This window comes from Eubalaena glacialis, chromosome 7, assembly GCF_028564815.1.
Source record: "Eubalaena glacialis isolate mEubGla1 chromosome 7, mEubGla1.1.hap2.+ XY, whole genome shotgun sequence".
In the NCBI taxonomy this organism is placed as follows: Eukaryota; Metazoa; Chordata; class Mammalia; order Artiodactyla; family Balaenidae; genus Eubalaena; species Eubalaena glacialis.
In genome coordinates, this window is record NC_083722.1 from 40,266,095 (window position 1) to 40,282,415 (window position 16,321).

At 55.4% G+C, this 16,321-nt stretch overlaps 1 protein-coding gene across 2 annotated transcripts in view; it reads right to left on the bottom strand.

The window, feature by feature from the left end:
- Window positions 1-2,995: 2,995 nt before the first annotated feature.
- The window catches only part of PACSIN1 (protein kinase C and casein kinase substrate in neurons 1), a 63,019-nt gene continuing 49,693 nt past the window's right edge, over window positions 2,996-16,321 (bottom strand). For both annotated transcript variants that reach the window (XM_061195138.1, XM_061195139.1), the window contains exons 2-10: window positions 11,192-11,316; window positions 10,103-10,259; window positions 8,892-9,127; window positions 8,336-8,491; window positions 8,057-8,232; window positions 7,562-7,682; window positions 7,335-7,462; window positions 6,169-6,356; window positions 2,996-5,706 (exon numbers count right to left, since the gene is read on the bottom strand). In XM_061195138.1, the coding sequence (XP_061051121.1) occupies window positions 5,597-5,706; window positions 6,169-6,356; window positions 7,335-7,462; window positions 7,562-7,682; window positions 8,057-8,232; window positions 8,336-8,491; window positions 8,892-9,127; window positions 10,103-10,259; window positions 11,192-11,254 (1,335 nt within the window). In that variant the 5' untranslated portion in view covers window positions 11,255-11,316 and the 3' untranslated portion in view covers window positions 2,996-5,596. The remainder of the gene's footprint in view (window positions 5,707-6,168; window positions 6,357-7,334; window positions 7,463-7,561; window positions 7,683-8,056; window positions 8,233-8,335; window positions 8,492-8,891; window positions 9,128-10,102; window positions 10,260-11,191; window positions 11,317-16,321) is intronic.

Genomic DNA, 16,321 nt, shown 5'->3' on the forward strand with positions numbered 1-16,321 from the left:
CCGGGGTGGGCGTGCTTTCTCCTTGGGCCTGACTGCTCCTGCGCCCAGTCCACTGGAGGACGGGGGAAACCAGGGCTGTTCTCAGTGTTCATGGCACCCCAGGGAAGGCCCTTCCTCCACCCAGCCTCTGACCCCAGAAGTTCCAGAGCAGAGCCGACAGAACGGCAGTGACTTGGCCAAGGCCACTCGCAGTCCAGTGCCCTCTGCCACCCATTCTGTACCGTGCCTGGCATGGTGCGGGGACGTCTACACCCCCAAGTTGGGAAGCCAGGGGTGCCCTGGGGACGGATAATAAAGATACTAGAGAATTGACATGGCCCCAGTGTCCTATGGTGAGGGAGTGGCACAGCCTGGAGGCCATCAGTGCTCAAATGGTTGTGGTCACAGGGGCCTGGGGTGGTCGAGGGAGGCTTCCTGGGGGAGGTGGCATTGAGCTGAGCCTAAAAGGAAAGGGGCAGTTGATTGGTAGAAGCAGTGGGAGAGAGGCAGTGAGTCCTCAAGGCCAACGAGGGGCTGGACTGGCCATCTCCCCTGACCTGGTGTCGGCTGGAAGGAGGGCGTGGGCTGGGGCTGAAAAGGGTCTACGGCAGGACTGGAGAGACGGTGGCATCCTTCCCATCCTCCCTCTCTGCTGTAGATCAGGACTTTCCCCTGGGGTGGGCCGAGGGCTGCCACTCTTGTGAGGGGGTCCACAGCCCTTGCCTCTGCTTGGCCAACTGAAGGGGCTCTGGGTTGGGCAGCAGGGCTGTGGGAGAGGATGGGGTCTTCAGTCCTCCTCATGGTACGCTGGCTCTGCAGCAAACAGAGTGAAAGAGAAGTTGGCTTGCTGGCAATTTCTCTCTTGAGAGAAGCCACTGACCTCCTCAGGGTCCCTGAAGCTGTGAGCCCTGCAAGCTGGGTGTCCTGCAAGCTGGGTGTGAGGAGCCAGGGCTCCTGACGGGAAAAAGGGGTGGGTCTGAGTGTTCATTTGTGTGCTGGGGGAGATGGAACCCACCGCCCTCTTTCCTGGGCAAAGCAACTCGGCTTCCTCATGCTCCCCTCACGTTCGTTCATCCAGCTCAGCTGACCTGAGGGCTGACTAGGCGGCCAGGTGCTTCCACTGCTTTTTGTCATTAACCTTCCCGACAAAATTGGGAGGTAAGGGTCGCCCCCCCGACCCGCTACTTTGCAGCTGATGAAACTGAGGCTCAGAGCAGTTAAGTGCTTGCTCACAGTCACACAGCCAATCAGCGGCAGAATCAAGAACTGAACCCACAAGGACAGGGCTCTCTCTGTCCCTCCATGCCTCCTGCTCTGTCAGCGCCCTTAGCCTCTGTAACGCTTAGCTTCTGATGACAGGCTTCCAGGAGACAGCCCAGCGCCACCCAGACCACTGAGGGTTAAATGCTGCCCTATACTGCACCTTCTGCCCTCAGCAATTTTATTGTCTCCAGAAGAAAGTTTACTCCTGGCAGTGAGCAAACAGCACCTTGGCATCTGTCAGCTGGGATTGCACTGGGAGGAGGAGGAGGCCCTGCCCCAGGCCAGTGCCTCGCTGGGCCCCTGCTGTCTGCCCACCCCCGGGGAGGGGGCAGACTGGGCCCTGGCCAGAACCCAGCTCGGCTCTGCTGAACTGGTTTTGTCTCCGGCCTGCCCACCCTGCCCCCAAGTCCCTGGAGCCACCTGCTTGCACGTTCCCAGCTGGGCCTGGGCCTGGAGAGGCCTCGGATCTCAGGCTGGGGCTGGGAGGGAGGGAGGAGGAGGATTAGGGGCGAGGAGTGGGGAGCTGGAGCCGCTCTAGAACGTGGAGCTGCGGGGGGCTTGGGTGGGGCAGCTCCCTGCTGTGTGGATCTGCACAAGGCGCAGAGGCACACACCCATCCAGTGACACCTTCTGAATCCTCTTCCACCTTCACACACCTGCCTGTCAGGACTCCATCTAGCCTAGGTACTCCCTGACCTTTTGCAGGGGAGCCTGCCTCCAGGGCTCCCCATAACTGCATGGAACAGCCTGTCCAAATAAGGCAAACTTTTATCTTTACTTGAAGAGTCCTCTGGCAAAAACCAGGGGTTTGTCCCTGGAGGTGGATCTGGGGGATGAAGAATACGGGGGAGAGAACAGATCCAATCCCCAGATGGACCTTTTCTCCCTGCCCTGAGCATGCTCCGAGGCTGGGGGAAAACAGTAGGGGTGAGGGGACTATAGTATATTTGCCTTGAACGATGGGTTTGTGTCAGGACCCTGTCAGGCTGTCAAGGCCAGAAGGGCCTGAGAGAGACATCTAACCAGACGGGGGAGGCTGAGACCCGGGGTGGGGACACAGTGACCTGATGGCAGGACTGGGACAGGGACTCCTGCCCTGCCCCAGAGGGGATCTGGCCGGAGTGGGGAGGCTGGAGCAGGGGCTGGGACTGGAGCTGAAGCTGGGCTGGGGGCTGAGCCCCGGGCATAACAGAGTTAGGATCCCAGAGCCCCTGTCCTGCCCCCCAAGGGGCCCCACACAGAAGTGCTGTCAGAGGTCAGGCAGGACACAGGAAAGTGTGGATGGCCTGATGTCACACCACAGGGAGCCTGAGACTGTGAACAGCCAGGAGCCACAGGCCTCAGCGGCCACTTTTAGAATTTTGCTTTAAAAATGGAAACCTATTTAGGGGTCAAATTCGCCCTTGAACCATGAGTTTGGGACCCCGGATGCCCCAGGTCTCCTGGTCAGTGCTCATCACCAGGCGCCCAGGACTCTAAAGGCCACAGCCTTGGAGCCTTAGAGAGCATCTGGTGTGACGTTCTCTGTACAGACAGGACCCGGGGCCCTGGAAGGTGAAGGGACCAGCCCTCAGGCCCCCAGCCCGTGGTGGTCACCAGGACAGTACCCAGCGTGCTCCCCAATAGACGTCCAGCCTCAGGCAACTCTCAGAGCGCTCGCAAGACACACAAGACTCAGGATGACAACGTCCAACCAGGGTGACACAGTTCTGGATTTTATCCACAGTCATACAATCACAACTTATATATATATATATTTGTATTTATATACCTTTAAATTACACAATCATGTACAAAACAGGTGCATTGCTGAGACCACAGCACTTCTCAGAGTTTCACAGGTGTTGGACTAATGGAGTCAGGAAGCCTAGGGTGGCAGGCGGCGGGGCAGCCCCGGCTCCTCGCAGAGCCAGGCCGCAGAAAGGGTGCTTAACTGGGGACAAAACACGGTACACGCCGAGCCCCGCAGGGCGCCCCGCGCAGCATCCAGGGGGCGGACAGGGGCTACAGGAGGCGGTGGGCGCGGCCGCTACGCTCGGTGTTGAGTGCCCGACACCAGCACTGACAGGTGGGGCTCAGGGGGACTTCCGGGCGGGAGACCCTCCTGCCCTGGGGTCCTGAGGAGCCGGGGGACTGAGAGGGAGTGGTCCCCAACAGGGCCGTGGAGGTGGTTGCTCAGAAGGAATGGGTTTCGAGCCCCCGCCCCGGAGTGGGCTGCTGGAGTGCTGAGGGGGACAGGCCTGGGGTCCAGCCAGGGCCACAGCCCCTCCCCAGGTACCGGCAAGCTGCGGGCACAGAGAGGGGGAGCCCAGGCCCAAGGTGCAGATGTGCTCGCTTCCTGCCTTCCAAGGGGCAGAGGCCTCCAACCCCAACCCTTGCCCTTGGGGAGAGGCTGAAGAGGCTTTTGTTCTGGAGTCCAGAGGCCTGAGGCTTCCGAAATCTTACTTCAGGCTCTGAGGGGCCTAGGGCACATCTCAGGCTGCAGCAGAGGCCCAGAAAGCAGACAGTAACAAGAACAGGGGTGCTGAGAGGGGAGTTTGCCCGACCCTGGGGGTGCCATTGTCCCCAAACTCCCAACTCCCCTGGCCCCAAGGGAGGCCTGCACCAGCTCAGGCCCCTGTGACTCTGCCCAGGTCCTCTGTGCCCACATGACCAGGCTCAGGGCCTTGAGGCTGGGGTCTGCGACCTCCTGAGTGGGCTGCTGGGAGAAGAAGCACGGAGCAAAAGAGGACTGAGGCTGACGGAGGCGCTGGGGTATCACACTGTCTTTACCTGGAGGCCCGGGGTCCAGGTGCTGCTGGAGCTGAGCGGGTAGGGTGTCTGCAGGCCCGAAGCTCAGAAGTAGCATCAGCTGTGAGCAGTAACCTCACGTGGTGCTGCAGGAAGTCTCAAAGCCTCACCCCGGAGGTCCCCGAGAGACTCCTCTTCCCATCATTCCCCTACCTCATTGGGTCTTGTCCTGCCCTGGTCGGCTTCTCAAGCACCCTCGCCCCACTCCTATGGGCCAGGCTGGTTGGTACCTGGTACGAATACCTGGTAATCCAGCACCACTTCCTTTCACCAACCACAGGAGACATTCCTGCTCTTGCGGGAGGCCCTTTGCCTCCTCCCACCCACAAAAGTCCTTTAACTGAGACCCAGGCTTGGAGAGATGGAGGGGCTGCCAGCAGGAGGGGCTGCCAGGGGCTGGGGTTGGGTGAGAGGGGACAAGGAAGAAAGACCTGGCGACTGTCCTGCTCCTGAGGCCGGGGCTCCTCCCTCCTGCAAACCCACGCCTCTCCCATTGGCCACAGGCACCGGGTCCCCAGTGCCTCCCCAGGCAGGCCAGAGCAGGGGAGAGAGGCATGGGAGGCCAGCTTAGCCCAGTGGTTCTACGGTTTTAGATGGACATGGAGGGAGGGAGGGAGAGAGAGAGAGAGGGAGGGAGGGAGGGAGAGAGGGAGGGCAAGAGGCCCTCCTCCCCAGGAAACGGGAGGAGGCTGCTACTGTTGTTGGCTTTGCCCTGGGCTTTGGGGCCCCTCCCCCCTGGGCTTTGGGGCCCCTCCCCCCGGCCTGAGGCCTTACGAGATGGGGGCGAGGTCTGAGGAAGAGCCTGTGCCGGAAGTACTGACAGCGGCAAAGAAGGGCCCCAGCAGGGTTCTGGTCCTTCCGCTGAGCCTGCTCCCCGTTCACTCACCCTCCTACACCCCAGTCACACTGTCACCAACTCCAGCTCACCCCTCTTCATGTCCTGGGGAGTCTAGGGCCCCCTGGAAAGCTCTGTGGGAGAAGAGGGTGACTATCCCTCCTCCAGCCCCACCAGTCCTGAGGGGCGAGGCTAGGAGAAGGGCACTCCCCAGGCAGAGTGGAAGACTAAAGAGGAGGCCCCCTTCTCGGGGGTCTGCAGGGGAGGTCTTTGAGAATAGGGAGGTGGTGGAGGGGAGCAGGGTTGGGCAGGAGGCAGAGCTCATAAAACCAGGCCCAGAGAATGGGCGCAGGTGCTGGCAGCCTGGGGTGGGGAGGGGAAGGCTGGAGGGACTGAGGCAGGATGGAAGGGTCCAGGAGACACACCTCTGGGCTCAGGAGACTCTTTGGTGGGATCTGAAGAGCAGATGTTGTGATGTTGCTGTTGGGCTAAGTCCTAAGACCCTCACCTACCCTGGGGCCATCACCCCAAGTCCCACCACCCTGACCTCCAGGCAAATGCTCTGTCTCTTAGTATTTTTTTGTTTTGTTCTGTTTTGACTTTTAAAAAAATAAAAGCTTGATTGGAAAATATGTCTGGAACTCTATGGCGAGGGGAGGAGGACAAGAGTGGGCAGGGAGGGGAGGCGGTGGGTGAGGAGTGGGGGTGATGTGGAGGGGATCAGGGTAGCTAGATGGCCTCCACGTAGTTGGCGGGATAGAGGCCCAGCTGCCCGCTGTCCAGCCGCCCGCGGCACCAACCCTGCTCGTCCTCCTCGCCAAGCTTGGTGAGCTCATCTCCTAGGGAGGGGACACAGAGGAGCTGGTTGACAGGAACTCAGAGAGGACTGACCCCCACCCCCACCTGCCGGGTAAGCCCTCTGATTACACTGGGCCGACCCCAGTGCCCCGCCCATTACTGCCCGGATGCCAGCCCCCGGAGACCAGCCCCACCCACACCTCAACACCCACGGGCGGCCCAGCCAACCACCTAATCTCGGCTCCACCCCGGAAACCCAGGCCCCGCCTCCAGCTTCATTGTCCTAGTCCTGTCCGTCCTCCTGGCAGCCCTGCTCTCAGGCTCCGCCCCCAATCCAAGTTCTGGCCCTACCCCCACCCTATTCTCAGGTCCAGATTCTGCCCCTGGCACCCAGTTGCCACTCTCAGGCCCTGCCCTTGCTCTCCAATTCAAGTCTTGCCCCCGAGGCACAGGTCGCCCTCCAGGTCTTGGCCACGCCCATGCGCCAGGCCCCGCCCCCTTACCAGCCTTGAAGCTGAGCTCGTCCTGCTCCTGGCCGTCGTAGTCGTAGAGCGCCCGCACACGCACTCCCTTGGCGTCTTCATCGAAGGGGTTGGAGCCCCCGTTGGCCTCATTTCCCCCAAATGGATTCCCGCTCTCGTCGTCCGACCACTCAGTGGCGTAAGTCTGGCCCCTGTCGTAGCTGCTAACACTGAGACGCAGAGAGAGGACCCAGCATGAGTGGCCTCTCACCCTGTCCTTAGGGCTGCCCCCTCCTCCCAACCAGAGCCCTGACCCTAAATTCCACCAAGGCTGGAGCAAGGATGGGCCTTGTAAAACGGAGTCCGGAGCCAGTGACCCTCACTGACAGCTCTTTAACCAGATGGGAGGCAGGACTATTAGCATTACTCAGCCCTTGAGTGAGGAGGTGCTGAAGGAGACCCCAGAGAACATCTGACCCCTCATCTGAGAGGGGCATTACAACCCAGTGGCTAAGAGTGAGGATTACTAGTACTAGGGATGTAATGTACAACATGATAAAGATAATTAACACTGCTGTATGTTATCTATGAAAGTTACACAGTAAATCCTAAGAGTTCTCACCACCAGGAAAACAATTTTTTTTCTAATTCTTTAACTTTGTATCTATATGAGATGATGGATGCTCACTAAACTTATTGTGCTAATCATTTCATGATGTATGTGAGTCAGATCATTATGCTGTACACCTTAACCTTATACAGTGCTATGTATCAATTATATCTCAATAAAACTGGAAGAAAAAAAAAAAACAAGAAAAGAAAGAAATAAGGCCAAGGCAAATATATGAGTGAGGATTCTGGAGCCAGACCTCTTGGGCATCATATCTTGGCTCTGAGGCTTACTAACTAGCTGTGTGACCTTGGGCAAGTCACTTAACCTCTCTGGGTGTTGATTTCTCCATCTGTAAAATGGGAATATTCACACACTCCTCAGAGTCTTAAGAGACATCAAGGAGCTAATTTATGGAAAATGCTTAGAACGGTGCCTGGCACGCAGTAGGTGCTCTCACAGGGTTATCTATCACTACCTTTGAGAGGAGCCCAGGGTTGCCATGATTTAGACCATTTCTTGTCTCCTGAGGTAAAACTCAGCTGTCCCAGTGTGTGGACCCCCCTGGCCCCCAGGAAGCTCCATAGGAGGCACTTACCTGCCACGGTCCCCAGCCTGGGATGTGGACTCCACCATCCCAGCAGCATTGGTCAGCACTACCCCCTCTGCCTTCTTGGACTGTTTCTCCTTCTTGGTGGTGGTGTGCGGGAGGTCTGGGTTCCACTCCTGGGGGGCGTCAGGGGAGCAGTCAGGCTGGGGGGCTGCCCCCCCGAGGCTCCTTCCAGCTGTTTCAGATTCCCCTTCCCCATCCCCACACATCCTCACCTCAAACTGGGGCCAATTCATGGGCATGCCAGGGCCGCTGGTGCTGCGGAACCATCTGAGGTCGTCCTGGGCGTCGGCCCCCCGGATGGCCTGCTCCAGCTCCCGGTACACTTGAACATAGCTGTGCACAGGGGAGATGGAGAGGTGCAGGGCAAGATGCACCATGGCCCCGTCTCAGCCTCAGTGAGGGCCAGAGCCTGTTCAGGAGACCAGGGTGCTGGCGTGCCCCCCAGCTGGGAATCAGGCTGCTTCCAAAGGAGCAATCTCTGAGTGGGCAGCTCCAGGTATGCCCAGTGGGCACCCTTCTCCATCCCCACCTTAGCCACTCACCCATCCATCCAAGCATGTTTCTTGAGCATCTGGTGTGCGTCAGCTTACACCCAGGCAGCCACTGGCCCCTGCAGCTCTGCCCTCCCCTTCCTGTCAACTATAACATAGGGCCCAGGATGCCCTGCTGCCTCTGCCTGTGCCCACCGTGCTGCCACGCCCAGCTACCTGCTATTCTCAGCTAGGTTGAGGTGACGTTTGATGTCTAGCAGCACCTCCTTGAGGAAGACCAGCCTCCTTTCCTCAAATTGCTGGCACTGTTCAAACACCTGCTCCATGCCCTCCATGTACTGGGGTGTGGTCTTGCCCACGTCATCCAGCACCTTCTCATACTTCTCCTGCATCTATAGGAACCAGGGCAAGGGGGGGGGGGTGGTGAGACCCAGGCCTGCAGCTCCCAGCTGCCACCCACTGCAAGGGGCCCTGAGACCCCAGCCCGACCAGCACCTTCTGCACGTCCTGCTTGCACTTGTCCACTTTGTCCTGCAGCTTCTTCTGCTGCTCGGGTGTGACCGACTGCTCCGTCTTGCTATTCATCTCCCGGGTCATGGCCAGCTTCTCCTCTTTGCAGGCCAGATGGTAGGCCTTCTTGGCTGCCTCTAGCTGTGGGGAGGGGGGAGAGGGGGCAGGGTGTAAGCAGAAGCAAACGTGTTCACTCTCAACCCCTCCCACCTGCCCGCTCCACCGGGAGCTGTGAGCACACATTCTTAAAAGGCGGAAGGGATGCAGGCCCCAGCTCCAGGTATTCAGGAGCAGCGCCCACCCATCTGTGCATTTCCCTGCACTGCCTGCCCCTGTGGACACCCTCCCGTCGGGCACTGCAGGGCCTGCCCCATCTGTGGATGTTTCTTTCTGGCAGGCAGTGCTGCTCCCCTGTGGGCCCAATACCAGCGGGCAGTGCACTGCCTGCCACATCCATAGAGACCCTCCCTCTGATCAGTCTGCCCCTCTTGAGCCCAGCTGCCCAGCCTCGCCCCTTCCGTGGCAGCCGCCCACCACGCACCTCCTTCATCTTCTTGGCCCAGGGCTTCTGGGCCTTGCGGAAGCCGTCTTCAGCCTCCTTGGTCTCCTTGAAGCCGCCCATGATCTGCTTGTGATAGGCATCCTTCTGCCAGTTCTTGACCTTCTCCAGGTCCTCGTTCAGCAGGCTGTTCTTCACCTCCTGGTGCAGTTCGCTCACCTTGTCCGCCTCCGTCATCATGGCACCCCAGGCCCGCTCCAGGCTGCCATACTGTGGGCCTGAGGAAATGGCCATGCGGTCACCGGGTCCTCATTACCCCCTGCCCAGAGGCCCGCCTCATGCCTCCTTTCTCTGAGGCTTTCCCCATACTTCCCATGGCAGCAGAAATGCCCTCCTCTGCTCTCCCTATAGTTTTATCCATCTTCCAGGGCCCAAGAACAGCCACCTCCTTCAGGAAGCCTTTTCTGAGTACTCTATCCTCACATACCTCGGCCTCCAGCCCTCATGAATTGTTCTTACAGCGTCCGTCTCTGGGCCTACTCCCTGTCTCCCCCATCAGCTTGTGAGCCCCATGGGCGGCAGCCTGGACCCCCATGAGCTCTCACAAGCCAGCACAGCACCAGGCACACAGTCGGTGCTCCGGGAATGTTGACTGAACGTAAAACTGAAGAACCAACTGGTGACAGATAACAGGAAGCCACTGGGACCAGACATCCCACAGGATCTGGACCAGCAAGAACAATTGCTATAATAAAATTTGCATATGGGCCACATTAAACGCCCTGAATTTGATAGTTGAACTATGGTTATGTAAACAAATGTTCTTATTCTTCGGTGTTACATGAAGAATTTAGGGTGAAGGGGCATGTCTCTAACTTAAATGGGTCGGAAAAGATATGCCTATAAATAGAAAGGGAGTGAGAAAACAAACGTAGTAAAATGTGAGCTGGTGAGTCTGGGTGAAAGGCATGTAATTCTCTGTACTGTTCTAGCAACTGTTCTCTAAGCTTAAATTATTTCAAAATAAAAAGTTGTTTGTTTTTAATCCAACCTAAAATTGCAGAAAGTAGAGCTGACCGGGGACAGGGAGGCCTGCGTGGTTTGGGAGGGGAAGTGTGCAGGGCAGGGCCCGGCGACTGGGGGGTGCAGGTGCATCCAGAGGCAGGGCGCTCCCGGGACCCAGACAGTGGGTGGCCGGTTAGCGCCTGGGGTGTGCGCACGGGCTGGGCATGGGGCAGGAGGGGGAGGGGCACCTTTCTCGATGAGCTGGCGCCAGCGCTTGGCCCAGTCGGTGAGCTGCTGCGCATACGCCTTCTCGATCTTGGCGCGCTCCTGCACGCAGTTCATCAGGTCGTTGCACAGCCGGTGCCCGTCATCGATGCGCTTCACCGTCCGCTTGTAGTTCCCCACCTGGCGGCCGAGCAGCGAGCACGACTCCCGCGGGCTCCCCGCCTCGCCCGCCCGGCCGCCCTGGCCACCCTGTCCTGCAGGGGGCGCCCGCTGGGCCACCCCGGCCGCCCCGCGCTCACACCCTGGGGGCTCTGCACCCTCTTGCTGACGGAGGCTTGGACACCCCCCTCACACCCCACCGTCTATACACTCCCTCATCCCACTTTAAACAGAATTTCCTCACTGCCACCAAGTGCAGAAGGATATTTATAATTTGGACTTAGACTCAAATGAATTATTCATTTTGTACTTGCCGTGGTAAATCTATTATATTTATATAGACTCATATAAGCGTTGAGCTGAGCTGCAGCTTCTTGACATAATATTATGTTTTGTAGACATCTCATTAAACACTTATTAATTTAGGTTTGGCAGTTTTCACTTTGGGTTTTGGAAGCCGATGGAAAATTTCTTTCTGGGTCTCAAATATTTTGGGAGGCTCCTGCAATGCTGGCTCCACCTCTTTGTCGCTGCGGGACTCCCTGAACTCGTAACACTTCTCTGTGACCAGTGCTCCGCCCCCTGCCCACTGCATAGGGTAGGAGGCGGGGCACAGCTGTGAAAGGCCATGTAAGCTGTAAAGTGCTGCACCTGCCTGCGTGAAGCACGAGGAGTCTGAGCCGGGGCCCCCAGAGCAGAGGGTCAGGAGGGCCCTGTTCCGCATCATAAATTCCACAGGATCTCTCCAGGGGCAGCTGTGGGGCAGAGGGGCTCTGGGCTCAATGGTCTGTAGGAACCACTTGGTGGCAACAACCGCCCGTTGGACATGGAGGGCTTTGGAGGGGTCCGTGGGGCTGGGGAGCAAGATCTGAGGTCATGGATGGGTGGGAGCCTGGGCCTCCACGCAGCCAGGCTGCCTGGTCCCCAGGACCTGGGGAGCATCTAAGCCTCACCTCCCAGAAGCTGTCGGTGGTCTCCTCCGGAGCTAGCGAGGCCTCGTCGTAGGAGCCAGACATGGTGTGGCCGTTGCGGGGTGGACAGGTGTGGAGCGGCGGTCAGCAGGCCGGCTGCTCATGCGCTGGGAGGGCAGGAGAGAGATCCTGGAGATGAGGGCAGCTCCCCGCATGCCCCATTCCAGGCCTGGGGCCCCAACTTGCTGTGGGCCTCGCATTGGATGGGGGCTCAGAGACCGGCTCCCCATCCCTAGGGTAACCCCAAGAGCCACCCTGTAGCACCCCTCATGCCCACCTCCTGGTCTCTCCGCCATAAGCCCTTCACTCCACATCCTGTCCTTCCCCTCTCCCCTAAGTCGGTCATCCAGCTCAAGCGTGGGCACCTCTTCTCAGAAGCCTGCTGCAACCCCCAGAACCATGGTGCCTGCAACTGTTTTTGTGCTCCTGGACTCTTAGAGCTAAAACCTAGGGCCACATAATTACATATTTGCTTTACATAAATCCGCAGTTTGCTTCACAGACACACACAGCTCCTCAAAGCCAGCAATCAGGCTTATCTTTGTGCATGTCCTGCACTCCCTCCCCAGGACCTGGCACCCTGGGGCTCAATGATGAACCCTAGAAAGCTTCTCAATCTGCCCACCTCGGTACTGCCCACCCTGACACAGCTGAATCCTTGCACCTGGTGCAAAAGACCCACCTCAGCTCCTGCCCAATCCCCAATTGACGCAGAACCCCTGGTCTCAGCCCCTAGAACCTCCCTGAACCCCCCCACCTGAAGCCTGGACCCGAGACCCTCGGGAAGCTGGCAGCAGGCCCCCTCCTACCTCCCACCCAGGCTCAGTGCCTCCTCAGATCTCTGAGCTACTGGGCTCCTGTAAATGCCCTTCCGGCTGCCCTGGTGCCCAGCCTCAAAGCCTCCATTAGCCGCTTATGTATCTCCTGAGTCCCAGACATGTGGCTTCCTGGCCCACAGGTCAGAGCACCGCAATCTGCGTGAACATTGGGGTGGCTGTGTGTACCATGGATCTGTCAGCAGGCATCACGGCTGTCCAATCTAGGCCATGTGCTGCCCCCGGGCCAGGGCAGGCACTGCCCTACTCCCATCCCCCAGTCCTCATCGCCACCCTGGACAAGAATGGCTCAGTAGTTAGGAGACAGGACGCAGAGAGCTAGGGGCCTGGTCTTCAAAGGGGCAGTGAGTCCAGGCTGGGCCTGACCCTGAAATGGAGCAGGACCCTATGATCCTTGCTGCCCATGTCCTCAGCCTGCCTTTTGTCTGTGGAAAAACTTTAGCCAAACAGTAAGTTTAATCAGATAAGTGAGAAAATGCAGAAACAAGACTAAAAGTCTAAGAGTCTAAACAAGTCCAACAAGAGAAAATAGTAATAGTTTAGTCATTAAGCATAGTCAAGGACCTTTAGTTCCTCTTCAAGGGCTATAGATAATATTCTGAGCCATATCCTGTGAGCTGTCTTACAGATACTAAAACCCATACCAGGTGGAAGAAGTTAACTACATGATGACCAGGCTGTAGCCATGACATAAGCTGCCACAATTCCAAGAACTGGCCTCAAAGAAATGGGAACAAACCGACCCTTGAACTGAAGACTAACTGTACTTAAACAATCAAGATGACACTGATCAGACCACTGCATGACCAATTTCAAGATGCCTGTCAGAGCTGACTGTGCTGTTTCTGCAAGTAGCCCCTTCCCTTCACCTACAGAAGCTCTTGCCCACTGATTGTCAGTGGGGGGAAATTGGCCTTTGGACAGGAATCCGCCCTCCCCCCAGGTTGCCGGCCTCCAAAATAAAGCAAACTTTCCTTTCCACCAAACTTGCTTTTTAAAAAAAAAAAAAATTTATTTATTTATTTATTTATTTATTTATGGCTGTGTCGGGTCTTCATTTCTGTGCGAGGGCTTTCTCTAGTTGCGGCAAGTGGGGGCCACTCTTCATCGCGGTGCGCGGGCCTCTCACTATCGCGGCCTCTCTTGTTGCGGAGCACAGGCTCCAGACGCGCAGGCTCAGCAATTGTGGCTCACGGGCCTAGTCGCTCCGCGGCATGTGGGATCTTCCCAGACCAGGGCTCGAACCCGTGTCCCCTGCATTGGCAGGCAGATTCTCAACCACTGCGCCACCAGGGAAGCCCCAAACTTGCCTCTTAATTGGCTTTACAGCAGCGAGCAGCCGGATCCCCACTTTCAGTAACAGTTTTTGGCACCCGACGTAGGGCTGCTGCACTCTCACAGCATCTGGCTCCCTGGGGTTTTCCCGAGCAGACTCGCCCACCATGACCATGTGCTGGGATGGCTGCGAGGAGCCCGCCACTCGTGGCTAGCTGGTCCTGAGAGAGGGATTTGGGGGGACGTTCCTAGCAGCTGCCAAAACCATTTGTTTCGGGAATCCTCCCTGTTTCTCCCCTGCTCGGCACTGGCTGCCAATGTACGTTTTTTCTTGGTGGAACGGAAACATGCATCTAGACGAGCTGACAAGCTCCAAGACAGAGTAAGTCCACTGGTGTGTACCCAGGCAAACTTCTATTTTGAGCACAAAGTGCTATTTGGGCATTTTGCCAATTGGTTCTGACATGTGTCTGACACTGAGGACCATTTGTGTTGGGGAAATATTTGTTTGGGACTCTGTATCAGTCATCCTCTTGGAGGATTTGTGACAGTTCTGTCTTCTGGTGTGTGAGTGTATATTCCATTTGTGTGACTGGAAAAAATTTAGCTATGAGATTATGACTAAAGAAAAAAGACAATTTTTTTTTGGCCACACTGCTTGACATACAGGATCCTAGTTCCCCGACCAGGGATCGAACCTGTGTCGTCTGCAGTGGAAGCACAGGGTCTCAAGAACTGGACCACCAGGGAAGTCCCAAAGATAATTTTTTTTACCAATCTAAGACAACAGTATTCTTTAGACTCTGGAGAAAATTGGTTAAGATGAAACTCTTTTGAAATTCCAAAAGAGTTTTGAAATTCTTCTGGTTCTTTTTGCATCTGCAGTTAGAGAAAGCTAGCTTGATAAAATACTCTTTTCAGAATTCTGACCCTCAGAGAACAAAAATATGCCTAGGAGAAAACTTGAAGTTAACTCTTATCATGTCCTTGAAATACAAACACAGCCCACTTTGCCTGCGACTTCAGCCTTGGGTTAATTAGTAGAACTTCAAAAGATGTTTGGGTTTATTAAACATGCATCTTGTACCACAATAAAGAGAAACTATGCTATGCGAAAAAAATGTAAGTTTTTAGAGGTTATGGAATATGTTCTTTTTTAAAATTAATTATTTTATTTTTGGCTGCGTTGGGTCTTCATTGCTGCGTGCGGGCTTTCTCTAGTTGTGGCGAGTGGGGGCTACTCTTCGTTGCAGTGGACGGGCTTCTCATTGCGGTGGCTTCTTTTGTTGCGGAGCATGGGCTCTAGCTGCACGGGCTTCAGTAGTTGTGGCAGGCGGGCTCAGTAGTTGTGGCTCGCAGGCTCTAGAGCGCAGGCTCAGTAGTTATGGCACATGGGCTTAGTTGCTCCACAGCATGTGGGAGCTTCCCGGACCAGGGATTGAACCCGTGTCCCCTGCATTGGCAGGTGGATTCTCAACCACTACCCCACCAGGGAAGTCCCAGAACATGTTCTTAAGTTTGCCAATCAGTAAATGCTGGTATAACAGTTCAATTACTTACTTCTTGGTTTTGTTAAGGCTTTTAAGTGTTAAAAACTGAAATATGTAATTAAAGCTACTAAAAATGATAAGGGAAGCATTTCAGTGTGTAAAGCAAGTAGGATATGCGTGGTCGGCGGAGAAGGTATAAAGAATGGAGACATTTTTGTTGAGGAAAAATGATGGTAATAATCTTGTCCTAGAGCTGGTTATTTCTGGATGGGGAAATCATATGGATACAAAAGTGATAAAAGGTTTGCAAAAAAAGGGAACTTTGAGAAAAGAATTTTGTACACTGTCAGGAGTGATTAAGATTAGATTGGATTTAATTAGGTTAATATCTATAGTAAGCTGGTAAAGACTGGAATTTGGTTTCTTTCTCCCTGTTAAGAGAACAAAATTTTCCTGGAATACTGAGCTGCTTTTAATAACATTGTAAGTTTCTTTCTTTTTTCTTTTAATAACACCAATATTTTTTAAATTAATTAATTAATTAATTTATTTATTTATTTATTTTTTGGCTGCATTGGGTCTTCATTGCTGTGCATGGGCTTTCTCTAGTGGCAGAGGCTACTCTTCGTTGCAGTGTGCAGGCTTCTCGTTGCAGTGGCTTCTCTTGTTGCAGAGCACGGGCTCTAGGCGCGCGGGCTTCAGTAGTTGTGGCCTGCAGGCTCTAGAGCACAGGCTCAGTAGTTGTGGTGCACAGGCTTAGTTGCTCCACAGCATGTGGGATCTTCCCGGACCAGGGCTCGAACCTGTGTCCCCTGCATTGGCAGGCGGATTCTTAACCGCTGCGCCACCAGAGAAGCCCGTAAGTTTCTTTCTCTAGCCAACTTTGAGTATTCCAAAAGGCCCCTAGGCATCTCAGAAGAAATATTAAAGCAACTAGGATTTCGTAAGTTAAATTATATGGACAACATTTGATAACTTTCAGATCATACTGCTGAACTGGGTAAGAAATTTAAAGAATTCTAATGAAAAGCTATTGTTTTGCTTCAAACCATATGTATATATATATTTGGCTGCGCTGTGCAGCATGCAGGATCTTAGTTCCCTGACCAGGGATTGAACCCGTGTCCCCTGCACTAGGAGTGCAGAGTCTTAACCACTGGACTGCCAAGGAAGTCCCTCAAACCATAATTTTGACCCCAACGTTCAGGATGGAATAAATTGGCTAGTTGTCATAGAGTACAATTACTTACGATGTGTATCACTGCTGGCTTTAAGTTTACTACTAAAAGCACATGTACAGGGACTTCCCTGGTGGCACAGAGGTTAAGACTCCATGCTCACAATGCAGGGGGCCCAGGTTTGATCCCTGGTCTGGGAACTAGATCCCACATGCATGCCGCAACTAAGAGTTTGCATGCCACAACTAAGGAGCCCACAAGCCGCAACTAAGGAGCTGGTGAGCCACAACTAAGGGGCCCTCGAGCCGCAACTAAGGAGCCCACCTGCCGCAA